We start from the raw sequence: 16,185 nt of genomic DNA on the forward strand, positions 1-16,185 counted from the left end.
AATTTTTTCTGTTTGCTCTTCTATAATGTAAGAAAATTAATGTAAAGAAACAGGACCAGTCATAGAATCAGAAAATATTCTCTTTTAATCTGGATGAACACTGATGTGTTCTTAAATTTCAGCACCTTATATTATCAGATTTCAAAAGTGTCATTTCATGCCTGACATCTCATAATTACAAACATTATATAATCATGTCGAAGAAAATTTGACTGGGTACTTTGATGGAGATTTGGAATACAATGTATCTTTACTAGTAATGCTGTAAACAATCTGATATGTTAGGATCTTTGTACAGATAATTATTCTCTCTGTTATATACTGATTATTACCAGTTTCAATTTCAGAGGGTAGCCTTTCCTTGCTTTGATAGGGTCCTGAATGAAAGATTACATGTTCTATTTAATATTATACCTTGGGGATTAAAACTGATTAATAGCTATTATCTCAATATATGATTCTGCTTTTGAACCATATTTTAAAATGAATCCAGGCAGCAATACAATATATGATATTTATTTTACCCCCTTATGGTAAATTCAGTAGTGTATCATTTCGTGAATGTTGGTAGAGTCAAGCCTACTAGAAAAGTTAAAAATATACAAACCCAAACTTTCTAAACTAGCTCAAACTATGTGCGAAGTATTAAATCTTTAATCTACTTAACATTGTGAAAGGTCTGAAAATTACATGTAAGAACAAAGTCTATTACTTTCTCTTCTCCTTATTTAAATATCTGTAAGAAAAAAAAAAATTTTTTTTTTTTTTTGGAACTTAACCATCTGGGTCCCCAGTAAATGGAAAACTGCAGTGTTCCTCTTTTTTTGTTTTCATTGAGGTAGATGTATTTATCCCTCCCTTGTGATTAGCTTTCATCTAGCATTAAGACCCCAACTGTACACAGAGCTGCATTATGCCTCAGTGGGCACTAGGCTTTTTTGTCTCTATGGGCCCCATCCTTCATAAAAAAAAGAGTTACATTAAAATTATATTTTACAGCTGTGTTTTTGCACATGGGTATGTAGGCTGTGATTATGTAGTCTAGGTAACTGGAATAGCTGGTTTTAGGTCTCTGCTTGCAATTTTCCTTCTTAACCTTAGCATTTTAGTCTTACCTTGTCATCCCTCACTCAGTATTTAGGAACTGTCAGTTTTTAACCAAGGGGTTTAACTCATTCTTGAAGTCCACTTGTCCTTGTAAACATTAGCAGCCTTTTAAAAAGAGGTTCACACTTCTTTGTGGAAGGTTTTCCATACTTGATGGAAAGTTTCTGTTGTCCTGAATTTTCAAAGCCATAGCCTTTTAAATTGATCCAGATTTTGGCTTATACCTTGAAGATTTATATTATTCTAGCAAGATTTAGGGAGAATTATCATAATTTTATTTTCTCCAGATCATAAAAAAGAGTAATCCCCTCCCTCCTGCTTTAGCCCTACCCTCCATATATTTTACTTTGAGAAATGTTCAGAATTTACCTCTCTTTCTGAAATAAATGGAACCATTCAGTTGGATTATTTTAACTATCTTCTTTTATAAAGTGTTTCTGATATCATTATTCTTTTCATAGTTCAATAATTTATTTAATACAAATTCCAGCCTGAGTCCTCAGTTGTTTGAATCTTTCCATTATGCTTTAGAAGAGAACAAATGGAAATCAAAAACTCCAAAACTTACTGTGTACGTGACAAATTTGCTAAAAATTTGACAGTATCATTCGCTCCATAAAATCAACAGTATTTTCTGAGATATACAATCTGTGCTTGCATTGTGTAATAGGCATATGGTTACAATAGATAAGAAATATCCTTATCAAGATTATTGATTTTTTTTCCCCATTTCAATTAGGGATTCTCTACTTAAAACATTACCCGCTCTAAGGATCCTCAATGGTGAAATCCTAAATCCTTATTCAGGAAACCACTCTGAAGAACAATATGACCTAGAATCAGAGTACTTCCTGGAACTTTGTCAATCCCAGCTTCAAGAATTCAATTTACTGTTTGAAAACTCTTTCACTGGAGAAAGGTAAGATTGTAATTTCACCCTTGTTATAATTGAAAGAAACATTATAATTTCCATGTGATTAAAATGTTCTTATTAACACAGTCATACTTTTTAGATTAGAACATTGTGTTTGGGGGTTATCGTCTCCTAAAAAAGATTCTGGGTATCATCTTTTTATTCTTTGAAATATATTAATATATATTTTGAATATAACAAATTTAATTTAAATGCTAAAACATTAGATAAAATAATTGGAAGAATGAGAGAAACTTCAAAACAAGGGGCAACAATCATCCATTCAGTCAGTCATTCAACTAAATAGTCATGAATGTATTCAACAAGTATTGCAGACAAGACTGGTTGCTAAGAAATAAATGCTATCTTCAGAGGGTTCACAGATTAAAATAAGAGGAAATCAGATAAATAGTTTCAATGCTGCAAGGCAAGACTTAAAGCACATATATATATGTTATATATTAAGGTATTATATTAATATGTAGGTATCCATATATATGAAGTTATTATGGGGGCACAGTGCAGAAGATCAGTTAACACATGCGCATATTTAAAAGACAGAAGCTGAGCGGCTGGGAGTACTATTCAAGAAAGAGTATCTCCCACACCCACCACAAATTTTGAATTTATTACTATGAATGAATTGTAATTCATCTTTCTAGAAACATTTTAAAATTTGTATTGCTCCAGAAAACACAAATAAAGAAGACATATTTCATATTTCACTTATGATGAATCTCCATTTTAACTGAGACAGTAAAATAGACTTTAAAATGTCTAAACTTAATTTCTAAATTATTGTTTATATATGCTATTTATATTTTCATACATGCTCATTTGATTGTTTCGTCTATGTCAATGTTTTTAAATATACTCTCAGATTAAAAACAAAGTCTCACAGCTTTAAAAATAATTGTTTTAACAAAAAAATAATTGTTTTAGATAACATTTACTTTTAACAAATACTAGACTTATATGCATGTGTCTTTGTGCAAATCGAAGCTAATATCACTTTGTATACATGTGGTAATGTATAACTTTGTGCAAAAAAAGGATTCTAGACATCCCTCACAATGAAGTTTAGATTTCTCATTTCCTTTGGACTACTGTCATTTCACTTATTTCATTTTAGCCTTAAAATGGAGAGTAGAATGTATTTTATGTGCTTAATGCATTAATGGTGGTGAATTGAACAGCTAACCATAGACACATTTGATATCCCTATCTTTTTAAAATTCTTCTTACCATTAGAAACATAATGGATGAAATACAAAAAATAAAAATTATATTGGAAAACTTTATGTTAATGTCTAATAACTGTATTTCTGAACATAGGAGCTATCTAACTCTACATTTTAGGAAATAATTATAATCTTGATTTTCTTTGGTATGATTAAATTTTCTTTATATTTATCTATTTCCTATATAGTTTCAGAAAGAATTTAAGGCAGCTTGTGATTATATAGTAAATATAGTGAGAAAATATAAATTTGAAATAAGTAAAAAACATGTAAAATAAAAAGCAAATTATAATATATCCAAGAATATTATTAGGCTATGCATGTGCAAAGTCATTAACATTTGTTTATAGATATCATCAAATCTGACAGATGTAACAATTTGATTAATTATATAAGTCAAAACCTCCATAAGATAGAAATCCAGTAATTATTTAGGAGAATCACAACCATTTTTGTCTTGAAGTATTTTAATTCTCTTTCCAGTGGATTATTTTTTTCCAGAGAAAAATGGTAAGAAAAACTTTCCCATAATATATATTCTTTGTTTAAAAGTCCAAAACAAATATTTTACATGGCGAGAGTCTACGTAGAAAATACTTTAACTTGATTTCATAAATAACTTCTCCAAATTTAGGCAGCCATGATTTCTCATGTTCATGATAGTAAAAGTATGGCTTTTTTACATTCATTTGTACCAAAAATACCTAGAATAAAAATGGTCCTAAAAATTCCAGACATTTTGTCTGGACTGATGGATCTAAGTTATCTCAATAAATATTTTCAAATTTTGTAGTAATGAGATCAATTTTAATATAAACAATCAGAACTAATTTTATAATGAATGTTGTAGTAAAGTTTAATTTTCATTCCAGGCCCAGGCCATTGAAGGAAATTCTTAAAACCTATACAAGTTTTCGTATTTGCTGATATAACTGTTGTTATTCAATGTCTTCATTATTTATTTGTTCAGAAATATATTCTCTTTGGATGCTGCAGAAAATCTCTGCCATTATTTTAAGAAATTGATGACACTGAGCAATGAATACAGACATGCACATGAAAATGGAAATATAAGTATCACCAAGAGAGATGAATCAGAAGCTCAGCAAAATCATTTACCCCCTGCAAACAGCCTGCTGCAAAATAGCATGCTCAACTCTTGTGCAAACAAACATAAACCATCTTCACCAGATATTTCTGAGAAATGGATTGACCCTAGATTCAGTCATTCCCCTTTAACTTCTTCTGAAGATGTGAAAGGAAGGAAACAGCAAGAAAAAGTAGGCCACAGGAAAGAAGACAGCAAGGCAAGCAGCATCCGCTCCGAAAGAATCCCATTCATGGAAACAGTAATGAATAATTCTCTACTAAGGAATTGCCAAAATATTGAACATAGTGAAAAAAAGTAAGTTTTATGTCATTTTTTTTTTTTACAATTGTGTGTTTACTAATTTTTGCATGATCTTAGTCAATGGTACCAAGTAATAACTTGGAAAAGGATTTAAGTTGCGCATATTTCCCATTAATTTCCGTAATTACGTTTTGATAATGTGTACAAATTATTAATTAAAATAAATATTTATTCAGTTGAATATGGCAGGTTCTGATTTATTGATCAGTTACTTAATTTAAAATGAGAAAAAGTATGAAATTATTTTTCTGCCTTCCAATTTCTAAATAATTAAAATGAAATTGCAAAGAAAAACACTAGATTACTCTAAAACTAATAAAAATAATATTTTCTGAATTATCAATTTCATTTTTTATTTCTTTATTTATCTACTAAATATTTAATAAGCATCAGTGTGTTTGTGTGTGGTATAATTTTCTTTGGCCTAACAACTCTATAAAATAGAAACACTTTTAGAAAGTTAATGGTTAGCTTCCATTGTTTATTGAACCAATTAAGATTAGTCTTTACTTTGTCCTATCAACTTTTTTTTGTTCTTCTTAATTGTAGTCTCAGTGTCAAGCCAATAAAAGAAAAAATGGTCAGCTTCAGCTTCTCGTATAAGGCTGGTGCTGAACAGGGAAGGACACAAAAACTCATATTACATAAATTTGCTTTTCCCAGCTTTCTTTCTTTCAGGAATTATCAGTGTGGGAACTGTGACTTCTTTTCTTGGTGCTGTGTTAAATCATTTGAAATGCTAAAACTAACATGTATTTCATATTGTAAAAATGATTTCACATTTTATTGAAAGTTGTTTTAACATTTCCTGATTTATGTTTTATCAGTTAATTTAATTTATTACCTTTACTCCAAACATTCCAGACATTGCTTATTGAAATTTCTATAAACTACATTTAGGTCCTCTTAGTATATAATAAATAAAATGGCCAAATTGTAATAGTAAGTAAGGAAAAAGAACTGAAAATATAGATAAGCCAAAGAGCTTAAAAAATAAATGTGAAAGAGAGGAAGGAAGATTCACTGTCAGTTATACTGAAGTTTCCTATATATAATTTACATGTGCTCTTATGCTAAAGGCATTTTGCCATTAGAATTTTTGCTAAAAGAAGGAAAAAATAATAACAGTATTACTACATGCTTTTTGTTTTTTGGTTTTCTTTTTTCAACACAGAGGTTACCTTCTTTTCAGAAAGTTCTATAATCAGTTTCTTTCCTTGTATTGGTGTCTCTGAGGAAAATATCTATCACCTTCCTTTTGTTTTGTTTTGCGTTTTTCTTTAGAAATTTTGGTGATATAGGACTAAGATCAAGGACTGGTCAGCTTTAAAAGAAATTCACAATTTGTCAGTAAAACTTGTGATATTTGTAGAGAAGTTAAAGATGCTGTTTAGAGGTTAGGTGTGTTTTCTTACAAGCCTTTAATTCTTTAACAGTTATAAATTGTGAATATGTTTTTTGATTCTTTACTCTGTCATCAAAATCACCTATTATAGTGCCTTGAAGTTCCCCAACTTATTTTTGCTCATTAGGTAAAGGAATGAATATGAATTAAATTCGTAAGAAAATAAAGTTGTGCTTACCCTAGGAGGAGAAAATGATTTGTTGGAATGTGAATGTTTTTCTCCAGTTATTAGGCATACAAGTAGCTTTAGATCAGCAATTTTAGCCACTAACTTCAATCTTCTATTCATAAGAAAATAGATTAAGTCTTCTGTATTGGCTTTAGGTAAAATACTGATGATGATAGTGGTGATGATGGAGAATATGACAATAACAATAATAACAATAGTAAAGCAAAAATAATAATAGAAAACAGTTACATCCTTCCTTTCTAAGTTCCCACGAATACATTACTATGAGAAAAAATATGTAATCGTGTCTGACCAGAATTATATTTTAATTTTAGTTTGCCTTAAACTGAAATAGTATAAAGAAAGCAAAAATTTCACTGGGTTTGGCAATTATAAAATTATTGAAAGCTTCCCAGGGGCCGTTGGGGAGGGGGAGCTCACCAAAAATCACTTCTCCATCTACATCTTATTCCAAATGTAGACATTTGAAGAATGATGAAAACAGAACAATTTGCCTGTACTATACTCTGTACCTTGTTTATACTCCTGCAATAATCTGTGTGGGGAAAGTAAAGTATATCCATTCAGGAAGAAACAAATAATTAAAAGCTCTCAGAAGCCACTTACAATAAGTATATGTTGTTATTCCACTTCTGCTAATGTTGCTGGTCACTGAAGGAGGATGTGGGAGTGAAAACACACCATGTTGATTGATATAGTGCCTGAAATTAGCAACCAGATATGGCTTGGGAAAAATGTTAGGAGAATTTAGGGAGCTTGTAAGGATGTGATTGAAATGCTTGTGCATGATCAGGGGAAAAATGAAGCTAGTAAAGACCTGATTTCTTTCTCTTACAGTGAAGAGTTCTCTTTCCCCTTACTCTCCAAGGCCAATCTCTCCATTGGGCACATGACCCCATCCTCTCTTGCCAACCCAAGGTTGGCTCCTGCATTTGTTGCCTCTCTTCTGCATCATCACTTTTTCCCACAGTCTACTAGATTAATATTCTTAGTATCATACAAATACTCTGCAGTATCTCCCCCCTTAAAACATTTTATTTTTATTTTCATGACTATAGTTAAACAAAAAGAAAGAGTAAGAGACTCATTTTTAAATTCTACTTTATGCAGTTAATGTTTATAAATATAGCTTTAAGGACCTCTTATCTACAACTATTTATTTATAGATACTAAAAAAGTTTTCCTTTCTTCTCTTGATAGTATGGCAGCTGTGGTAATCCAGGCATACTGGCGTGGTTACGTTGTGCGCAGACAGATTCATTTCTCTACAAGGCTACATTATACTGCAATGGGTCCAAGTTCCTTCATCAGGAACCAAACTATTTTAAAGAAAGAAAAAACAGGAGATATTGTGATTGCACAAGAAAAGAGAGAGAAGGCTGCTGTTCTTATTCAGGTTAGTTTCAAACCTTTACTAACCCTGTTAGTACATTACTTATCTTACACAGGTTATTCTGCATAACGAAGAACCCCCAAGTCTCCCAGGGCTGACAAATTCAAGGATGCATTTCTGATTCATATGACATGTAGGCTGCAGGTTGGCTGTGTCTCTCCTTGGTATTTAGGCTGAAGGAGTTGCCCCTAAAGTGGAGCATACTGTTCTCATGGCTAAAGGCCAAGTTGAACCACACAACCATATCTAAAGCTCCTGTTCAGATCTATTATGTTCACATCTGTTAACATTCAGTTAGCCAAAGCAAGTCTCACTTGGTCTAGTTCAACAATGGTGTGGGAAATGTACTCCATCTAATGGGAGGTGCTGTAAGTCATATAGCAAAGGGCAGAGAGATAATGGTGAGCAGTACAGTCTACCCCTATTTAACATATATTCTCATCGTTCCTTAGCTGTTGGCACAAATAGAACATCTATGATTTTTCTCCCCAAATTTTTGACACTTATGTTTTACAATTACACATGCTTGAAAATAAATAGTAAAAAATAATTTTGAGAATCACATGTATGAAGACCATGAAGAGTATCCAAAACTTAAAAAAAAAAAGGCTATTTTGGAATTTGAGGCTTCAATATCATTCTTTTCTTTGAGTGACAATAATCATATTGTGATTGCAAAAGAAACTTAAGAAAAAAATAACTTATTTGAGATAATTCCCTAAATCTTTACTTTATTTCATCTTCGAAAAACTCATGCTTAAATAAACTTGTGTTTAAATTAGCATTGATAGTTGTAGTTTAAATGTTTAAAAGGTTTAAAAATATGTCAAAATAATTGTTAACTCTTCCCAAATACCTATTTCACTTAAACAACTCAGAAAGCAAGTAAATGAACTTAACTCAAACTCACCAAAGACAGATTTTGAAATGGAATTCAACCTTAACACATTCATTCTTTTATTTATTTATTCATCAAGTATTTTTCAGTGTATGCTATCTATGAGGTACCTTTCTAAGTGTAGGAAACAACTATGAATAGAATAGCCAACATACCTCTTGTCATGGAGTTTATATCCTGGTGGTGGAGGAAAACGTTAAATAAATATATAACATTTAAGTCTGTGTAAATTCATGGTATTGTATCTAAATTGAAAGATGGCAAATAAACAAAAAATTAGAGTTTCCCTTCATTCATTCAGCAAGTATTTCTTGAGACACATTTTTCTAGGTTGCAGTTAGCTAGGATGTACAGTTAATGAATAAGATAAATATATATATATTATATTGTGATTAATATTAAGGGGGGAATAAAGCAGTAAAAGCAGGATAGGCATGTTAGAGACAGAATTTTGTCGTTTTAGATAAGATGGATATGGAAAACAAGAGAACAGAGAATGTGAAATTATAGTGGGAGACTAAGCCTTAGGATATCTGGGAGAAGAATATTTCAAGCAGAAGGAAAGTAAGATTCAAAGACTGTGAGGTAGACACATACTTGCAATGTTTAAGGAATAGCAGTGAAGCCAGTTCTCCTTGAGAGAAATGGATGAAGGGGAGAAGAGTAGGGCTTTTAAGTAATAAATCATTGTGAAGACTTTTATTCTGAATGATATGGGAAGCCATTCACTAATCTGAGCAGTGGACTGACATAATCAAGTTTACTTTATGTTGTGATTAAACTGTAGAAGGGCAGGTGTAGAAGCAGTAGGTGGTTATTGCAATAATCCAGACAAGATATGATGATACATGGAGTGGAGTGTTAGAGTGGAAGTTGGTAAGAATATTGCATTTCAGAATATATTTTGACTTATTTTGAGGATATACGTGTTTGTGTCTGTGTATTTGAGGGTAGAGATGATAATATTAGCTCATTGGTTGTGGTACATGAGAGAGATTCAAGGATGCCTTTAAGGCTTTTGGCACAAGAAACTGAAGAATAGGTATTGAGAGAGAGAGAAAGAGAGAGAGAGAGAGTGTGTGCGCGCGCGCGAGAGAGAGATCACAGCCAAGTATCTGGCTGTTACTATTGAAAGCCATAGTTTTTAAGATAGTCATCTCTGCTATGGTTCCAAGGAATATATACAGTATTTCAATTGGCTTAATTTCTCTGGACTGCATTCCTTCTGGGAGCAACTCATAAAAAACTCTGTTACTCCTGCCTGAATTGTGGTGGGAATTGGGTGAGGGCAATGGTTCAAGGAAATTCTAAGAAAAAGAAAGAAATCTTAGTTATTATCTCAAAGTGTTATTTGAATATATAAAAATGTAGCTATCATGGTTCAACATTTTTCCTGTAGTCATTGATGAGCATTACAATTTTCATCATTTATGGCAAATGGTTACCCAACTTTTGCTTAACTCCTTTCATAAAAGAAGAGTTCATTACCTTATAAACATGACATCTCTGATGTATGTCCTTTGGTTGATCTTCAGAGATTTTCCCCTTTGTATTTGTAACAAAAGGAGGAATAACTCAGCCTTTCTTTACAGATTAGAACAAATCCCTTTTGTTGTACCTTTATTACTTAAAATCATTGAAGTCAACTCAACCTCACTTTCTTTTCTGCTGGGTATAATCACCTAGTTTCTTAAATAACATCCTAGAACATGAATTCTAATCCCAGGGAGCAGAACAGGAAGAGCTTGGACTTTAGAAGTAACAAAGAGAAGATTTCATAGAGGATGATGGTGACTGCTGTCTGCTCACCAAAACCCATGTTGTCTTCTTTCTGGCACACAGCCAGACAACATTTCTCAGCCTCCCTTGCAGTTTGGTGTGGTCCTTTTCTTGAATTCGAGTCAACAGAATGTGAGTAGGATATAAGTGCACCACTTCCAGGTCTAACCCATAAACACCTCCCACAGCTACTCCTTCATATTGTTTTCTCTCTCCAGATGGCTGGTATGAAGGCAGCCTGTAAGGCAACTGTGCAAGTGAACTATTAAGATTGCAGAGGCTGAAAATCCTGACTATCTGAATGACTATGTCTACATGTTAAAGTGTGTCCCTTTGGCTTGTTTATCTTCCCATGTCTTTTATGTGATCAAGAAATAAACTTCTATTGTTTTTGAGTCATTATATACTTTGGACATATTTGTTACAGCAGTTGGCTTATCCCAACTAATATAAAGATTTGAAAAGTAGGGATCAATGTAAATATTAAAAGACTGGAATTCCAGGTATATAGGATAGTAGAAGTAAAGGAAGATAGGTTTTCATATTCCTGGAATAATAAATTATAGTTCAACTAGACTACCACTATAACTAGAATAATATGAAAATATTGGAGGAGCATGGATAGAGATGTGTGAGCGTCAGGAATTTTAACAAGTAAAAGGTTTAGATGAGTTATGGGGGTAGGAGATGATGGTAGAGAAAAAAAAGTTGTCAGATATGTCCAGTTGCGATAGAATTGCTGGCAAGATAATTGATTTGCATGTGTTGGAGAGAAAGAGGATAAGCATTTCACTTGGGAAAATATTGTGACCTTCATATGAATTAGTAAGTTAGAAAAACCTGAAAATTATATATCAACACATTTATTTTATCTTTGTTTCTGTTAAATGGAATAGAGATGGCTCGGACTTGAATTTCCTGGTCCTTCATAGATTATGAGGGAAGTAGCTATATTGTGTCAGAATACTCTATGTATTACAGTCTCAAGCTTTGTAGAAGTCCTATTCCTGATGAGTTGGGTTAGACCCACTATGAGCCATGATGAATCAATTCTTTTACCTTGTCACCAAAGGCCTGAGTTAAAGGTAATCCTTTATACCTTCTTTTTCCTATTTCTACACCTAATCTTAATGTCTTACCACTATGTTGATATAAGAAAAAAAGGGGAAGATAGGTGAGGAAGGAAGAGAAAATGAACTAAGAAAAAAGAATTAAGTGAGAGAAATTTTGTCTTTCTAATGCCCTAGGTTCTTGCCAAGATACAGTTGGGAAAAGGGCTGTAAAAGATACCTCCCTAGGAGGAAGACATCTCAGGCCCATTTGCTAAGGAGAAAGCACTTTTAAAGAAGTCCAGAAAACGAGAGACTATAAATGCCCAAATAATGGAATCTAAAATTAGAATTTTTAAAATCCCAAAAGAAAAGGAGTAAAAGGAAAATAGTACATTTCTCACTAAATTAGTTTGCAAATGCCAGTTACCTAGGGTGTGTGACATATGCAGGTCTGTAATCACACTGCAAATACATGGGTGAAAGGTTCTAGTATCTCCATAATGGGTAAGTCAAAAAGAAGAAAGCCATTTTCTTTTTCTATTTTTTTTTTGAATTCACATCATTAATTTTTTTATTGTATAGTTTAACGTATATACAAAGCAAAGAAATAAAAAAAAAAGCAATTGTTTTCAAATAGTATTCAAACTCTTCAATAAATAGTTACAGGACAGATCCCAGAGTTTGTCATGGGCTACCATATGATCCTCTCAGATTTTTCCTTCTAGCTGCTCCCAAATATAGGAGGCTAGAAGGCTTAAATATTTTTTATATCACAATCGACTTTTTTCTTTCTTTTTTGTGAAAAAATAACATGTATTTAAAAAAACAATAAATTTCAGTGCACACCACCATAATTAATTGTAGAATACATTTCAGAGTTTGGCATGGGTTACAATTCCAATATTTTAGGTTTTTATTTCTAGCTACTCTAAGACACTAAAGACTAAAAGAGATATCAATTCATATTCATTTGTTAAATCCTATCTTCTCTGTATAACTCCACCATCACCTTTGATCTTTCCATCCCTCTCTTTAGGAGTGTTTAGGCTGTGGCCATTCTAACTTTTCATGTTGGAAGGGTCTGTTTCTAATATGGGGTAGGAAAATGGAACTATCTGATGTTCTGGAGAGGCTGGACCCTCTATGTTTCAGGACTTATCTGGTCCATGGACCCTTCTGGAGGATGTAGGTATCTGGAAAGTTACTCTAGTGCATGGAACCCTTGTGGAATCTTGTATATTGCTCTAGGTATTTTTTTTTGGATTGGCTGGAATGGTCCTGGTTGCGTTTGGCAGGTTATGATAGGTGACAAGGTCTAACTGAAGCTTGTGTAAGAGCAACCTCCAGGGTAGCCTCTTGACTCTATTTGAACTGTATCTGCCACTGATACTTTTTAATTACACTACTTTTCCCCCTTTTCGTCAGGATGGAATTGTTGGCCATGGTGTCAGGGCCAGATTCATTCCTGGGAGTCATCTCCCACGCTGCCAGGGAGATTTTCACCCCTGGATGTCATGTCCCACATAGGAGGGGAGGGCTATGATTTCACTTGCTGAGTTGGGCTTAGAGAGAGTGAGCAACAAAAGAGGTCCTCCAGAAGTAACTCTTAGGCATACTTTTAGGTAGTCTAAGCTTCTCCATTGCCTACATAATCTGCACAAGAGTAAGCTTCAAGACCAAGGGAAGGCCATTTTCTTAAGCACTGCTTTCAATCTTGCTCATGAAGATGTTTTTTCTTCTATTGCTACCACTTAATCCTGTCCAAGTTTTGGACTCTTATTGACATCCTTTCTTCTCCAATTAGAAGAGCCTCAAATTCTCCTGAGAAGTTAGAATTTGTTCTTAATAAATTAAAAAAACAGAGAAATATCATTTGTGCTATAGTTTATTTTTAGATGTTAAATGATTAAATTTAGTAGGCTGTGTTTTAAGACATTTATATGATGTTTAGCATTATATGATTTTTTAAAAATCTAGCAACTAGTAAATAGGATTATTAGAAATAAGGAGGTAAAGAGATTGGGATAATGATATTTAATGAGTGTCTATGATGTGACAACCATGTGCTCATCACTATATATATAAAGTTCTAATTCAATCTGTATAAGAATTTAATATGATTTTTATCTTTTTCAGTTTACAGATGATTTGAGGTTTGGTTAGAGTTTTGGTAATAATTAGAAAGTGGTTTATAAATTTGTAGGTGAGCAAAAGAAACAGACATCAATGAAAAGTAGAAAATATATTTTAGGCAATAAATAGATAAAAGAACATAGCACTTCTAGACCTCCCAAACCTACCATATACTCTCCAGAATATAAGGTTTCAATCTGTAAATGGAATCTGAAATATGGCATTTGTGCAAACGTGAAAGAAGTTATAATGGGTCTGATAGTATGAAAGTGTGCTTACATGTTCCCTACTTCTTCTAGGATGAGGTTACTTATTGGAAGCTGAAAAGGATCCTGTTGAGTTAGATTGTGAAGTTTGCTTGAAGCAAGTTGCTCCTTTGTAGAGTGGATGGCATGAGGGTTTAAAGTAGTAAAACATTGAGAATGTTTAAGAAAGTCTTATCTCAGGGTTGAGGAGAAAATTTAACTTTCGTGTCAGATGTATTGTTGGTAGAGGATTGAAGTTATGGGAAACTAGCCTATTCAATAATGCCATCTCCATCCAGAAAGTAGGGTTGTTAACTATGCCCTTCCTTAGTGGCCTTGGCTTCTCACAAGTTTTAGAGAAGTGGGACAGGAACATTAAAAGTCTCAAGTACCTAGCACTAGACCACATCAGGGAAGGGAAGCTGTTGATGAACATGATGAGAGTTTTGGATTTGACACCCGTGAAGAGCTAGTACTTCCAGATTCAATAACAACACTGTGAGGCACTGTCTGTCTGCATCAACTTCCATGCCCTGCCCAAGACCACAGGCCTGAGAACATTGGCAGCAGCTATTGCATGGTTTCTGATTTTTCTGAGCAGTGCAGGGCTAGTTGACTATGCAAAGAGTGACAGTGTAAGAAAATATGGAAGACAGCAATTGTGGGCCACTACAGAAATCTTCCTCCCCCAGTTTTAAGCCAGAGTAGGGTTATTTTAAGGAATGACATTTGGGTTATTAATTTTGCACACTGATGGTATCCTTAGATCTGTGGCCCAAGGATTATGTCAATATATTGAAATGTTAACTTCATAATAAGAAGTTCCCAGTCTACACTATTTAAAATAGCAGTCCCTCTCCAATACTTCCCATCCCTGTGACTGATTTATTTTTCTCTACAGTATTTATCTAGCAAAGGGTTTATTTTCCTTGTTTACCTAGTTTATTTTTGGTCTCTACTCCTCTTAGAATGGAAAGTCCATTCATAGACATTTTTGTCTCTTTTGTTTACTCCCTGTCATCTTTGCATGACAGATAGTAGTCGCTTAATAAATTTCAAGGTCCATGCTACCTATTTACTCTGACTTGTATAGCCTGGGCTACAGGCAGAATATTTTTTATTTCCATCAAGTATGGTAATCTTATTTATGATCATTGGAAACTATAGTTGAGAACCAATAAAAGCATCTTGAAAGGCACTTAATTTTAAATGGTAGAGTCTGGTTTCTGATTTCATGTAACCATGTTGATTGCAAGAAAAAATAAATTGTACTATAGGTGAATTTTTAAACTTTTATCAAGGAGCATTTCAAGAACCCCAAGAAAAATGTGAAGGACCCCCTACCCACCTTCAATATGAGTTGAACTACTGGCCAATACTGAATCTTCTGTAACTAACCTCTGTCTCCCTCATCACTAGATTATTTGAAACAAATCCTAGACATAATATCATTCTTTCCATAAATATTTCAGTATATATGTATATGTGTGTATGTGTATATATATTTTTATAGGTATGATAATGCCTAAAAATGGCTATTTTTGAATATTATTAAATATTGTATCTGTATTCAAATTTTTCTTATTATTTTATAAATGTGTATTTATAGATGTTTTTTGTTGTTAGAATACAAACGAGTCCATCACATTGCCTTTGGTTTGTAAGCTACTTAATTTTCTTAATCTGTGGTAGCCCCACCATTTTTTTTCCTTGCAATTTATTTATTGAAGAAACCAAGACATTTGTCCTGTAGAGCTTTCTACTTTCTGAATTTTGAATGCATCCCCATGCCATCTTGTAACATGTTTCTCTGTCTCCACACCACCATAGGCAGTGATGTGTATTACAGTGAGGAGCCACATAATGCCTGGTTACCTCACTTTAGGAAATATCAGTCGTTATTGATAATTGTTGTCTAGATCAATTGTTTTATTAGCAGTTTACAAAATAGTGATAATCCATGTCTATTATCCCTTCTTCACATATTATCCAAAATATAAATGTTAGCTGTCAACTATTCAATTACCCTGAGGTAAGTTAAATACCCGATGATTTCCATTTATTTATCAATTTTTAGAATAATGATTAGGTTCCCTAGCACCCTCCAGAGATTACCATACTGTGTTCTAAAACATATGAATTTTTAATATTTATGGTATATTTAATTCCATTGCAGTTATAATTCTTATTGATGCTTAAATTGTCCTTTATTTGAACAATAGGACTCTCTTCTAATTAGGTCCTGCATTTACTTCGACGCAATTCAGTAGTATTATAAACCTTCCTTGCTTTCTAATGTGACAAGATGTTCCAAGTTCACTTGGCATAAATTTTGTCCCTGACCCAGAGCCAGTCATTTCTCCAAGGATGTGTGGTTCCTTTGGTAGTAATGATATTTAGAGACCACAGTCTCTAAAT

General features: G+C 33.0%; 1 protein-coding gene across 1 annotated transcript in view; it reads left to right on the forward strand.

Moving 5' to 3' along the window:
• Positions 1 to 16,185, forward strand: part of LRRIQ1 (leucine rich repeats and IQ motif containing 1) — a 240,336-nt gene that overhangs the window by 81,006 nt on the left and 143,145 nt on the right. The window contains 3 exon segments of the mRNA XM_077111533.1: positions 1,847 to 2,026; positions 4,232 to 4,666; positions 7,468 to 7,663. Coding sequence (XP_076967648.1) covers positions 1,847 to 2,026; positions 4,232 to 4,666; positions 7,468 to 7,663 — 811 coding nt within the window.

This window comes from Tamandua tetradactyla, chromosome 7, assembly GCF_023851605.1.
Source record: "Tamandua tetradactyla isolate mTamTet1 chromosome 7, mTamTet1.pri, whole genome shotgun sequence".
Taxonomy (NCBI): domain Eukaryota; kingdom Metazoa; phylum Chordata; class Mammalia; order Pilosa; family Myrmecophagidae; genus Tamandua; species Tamandua tetradactyla.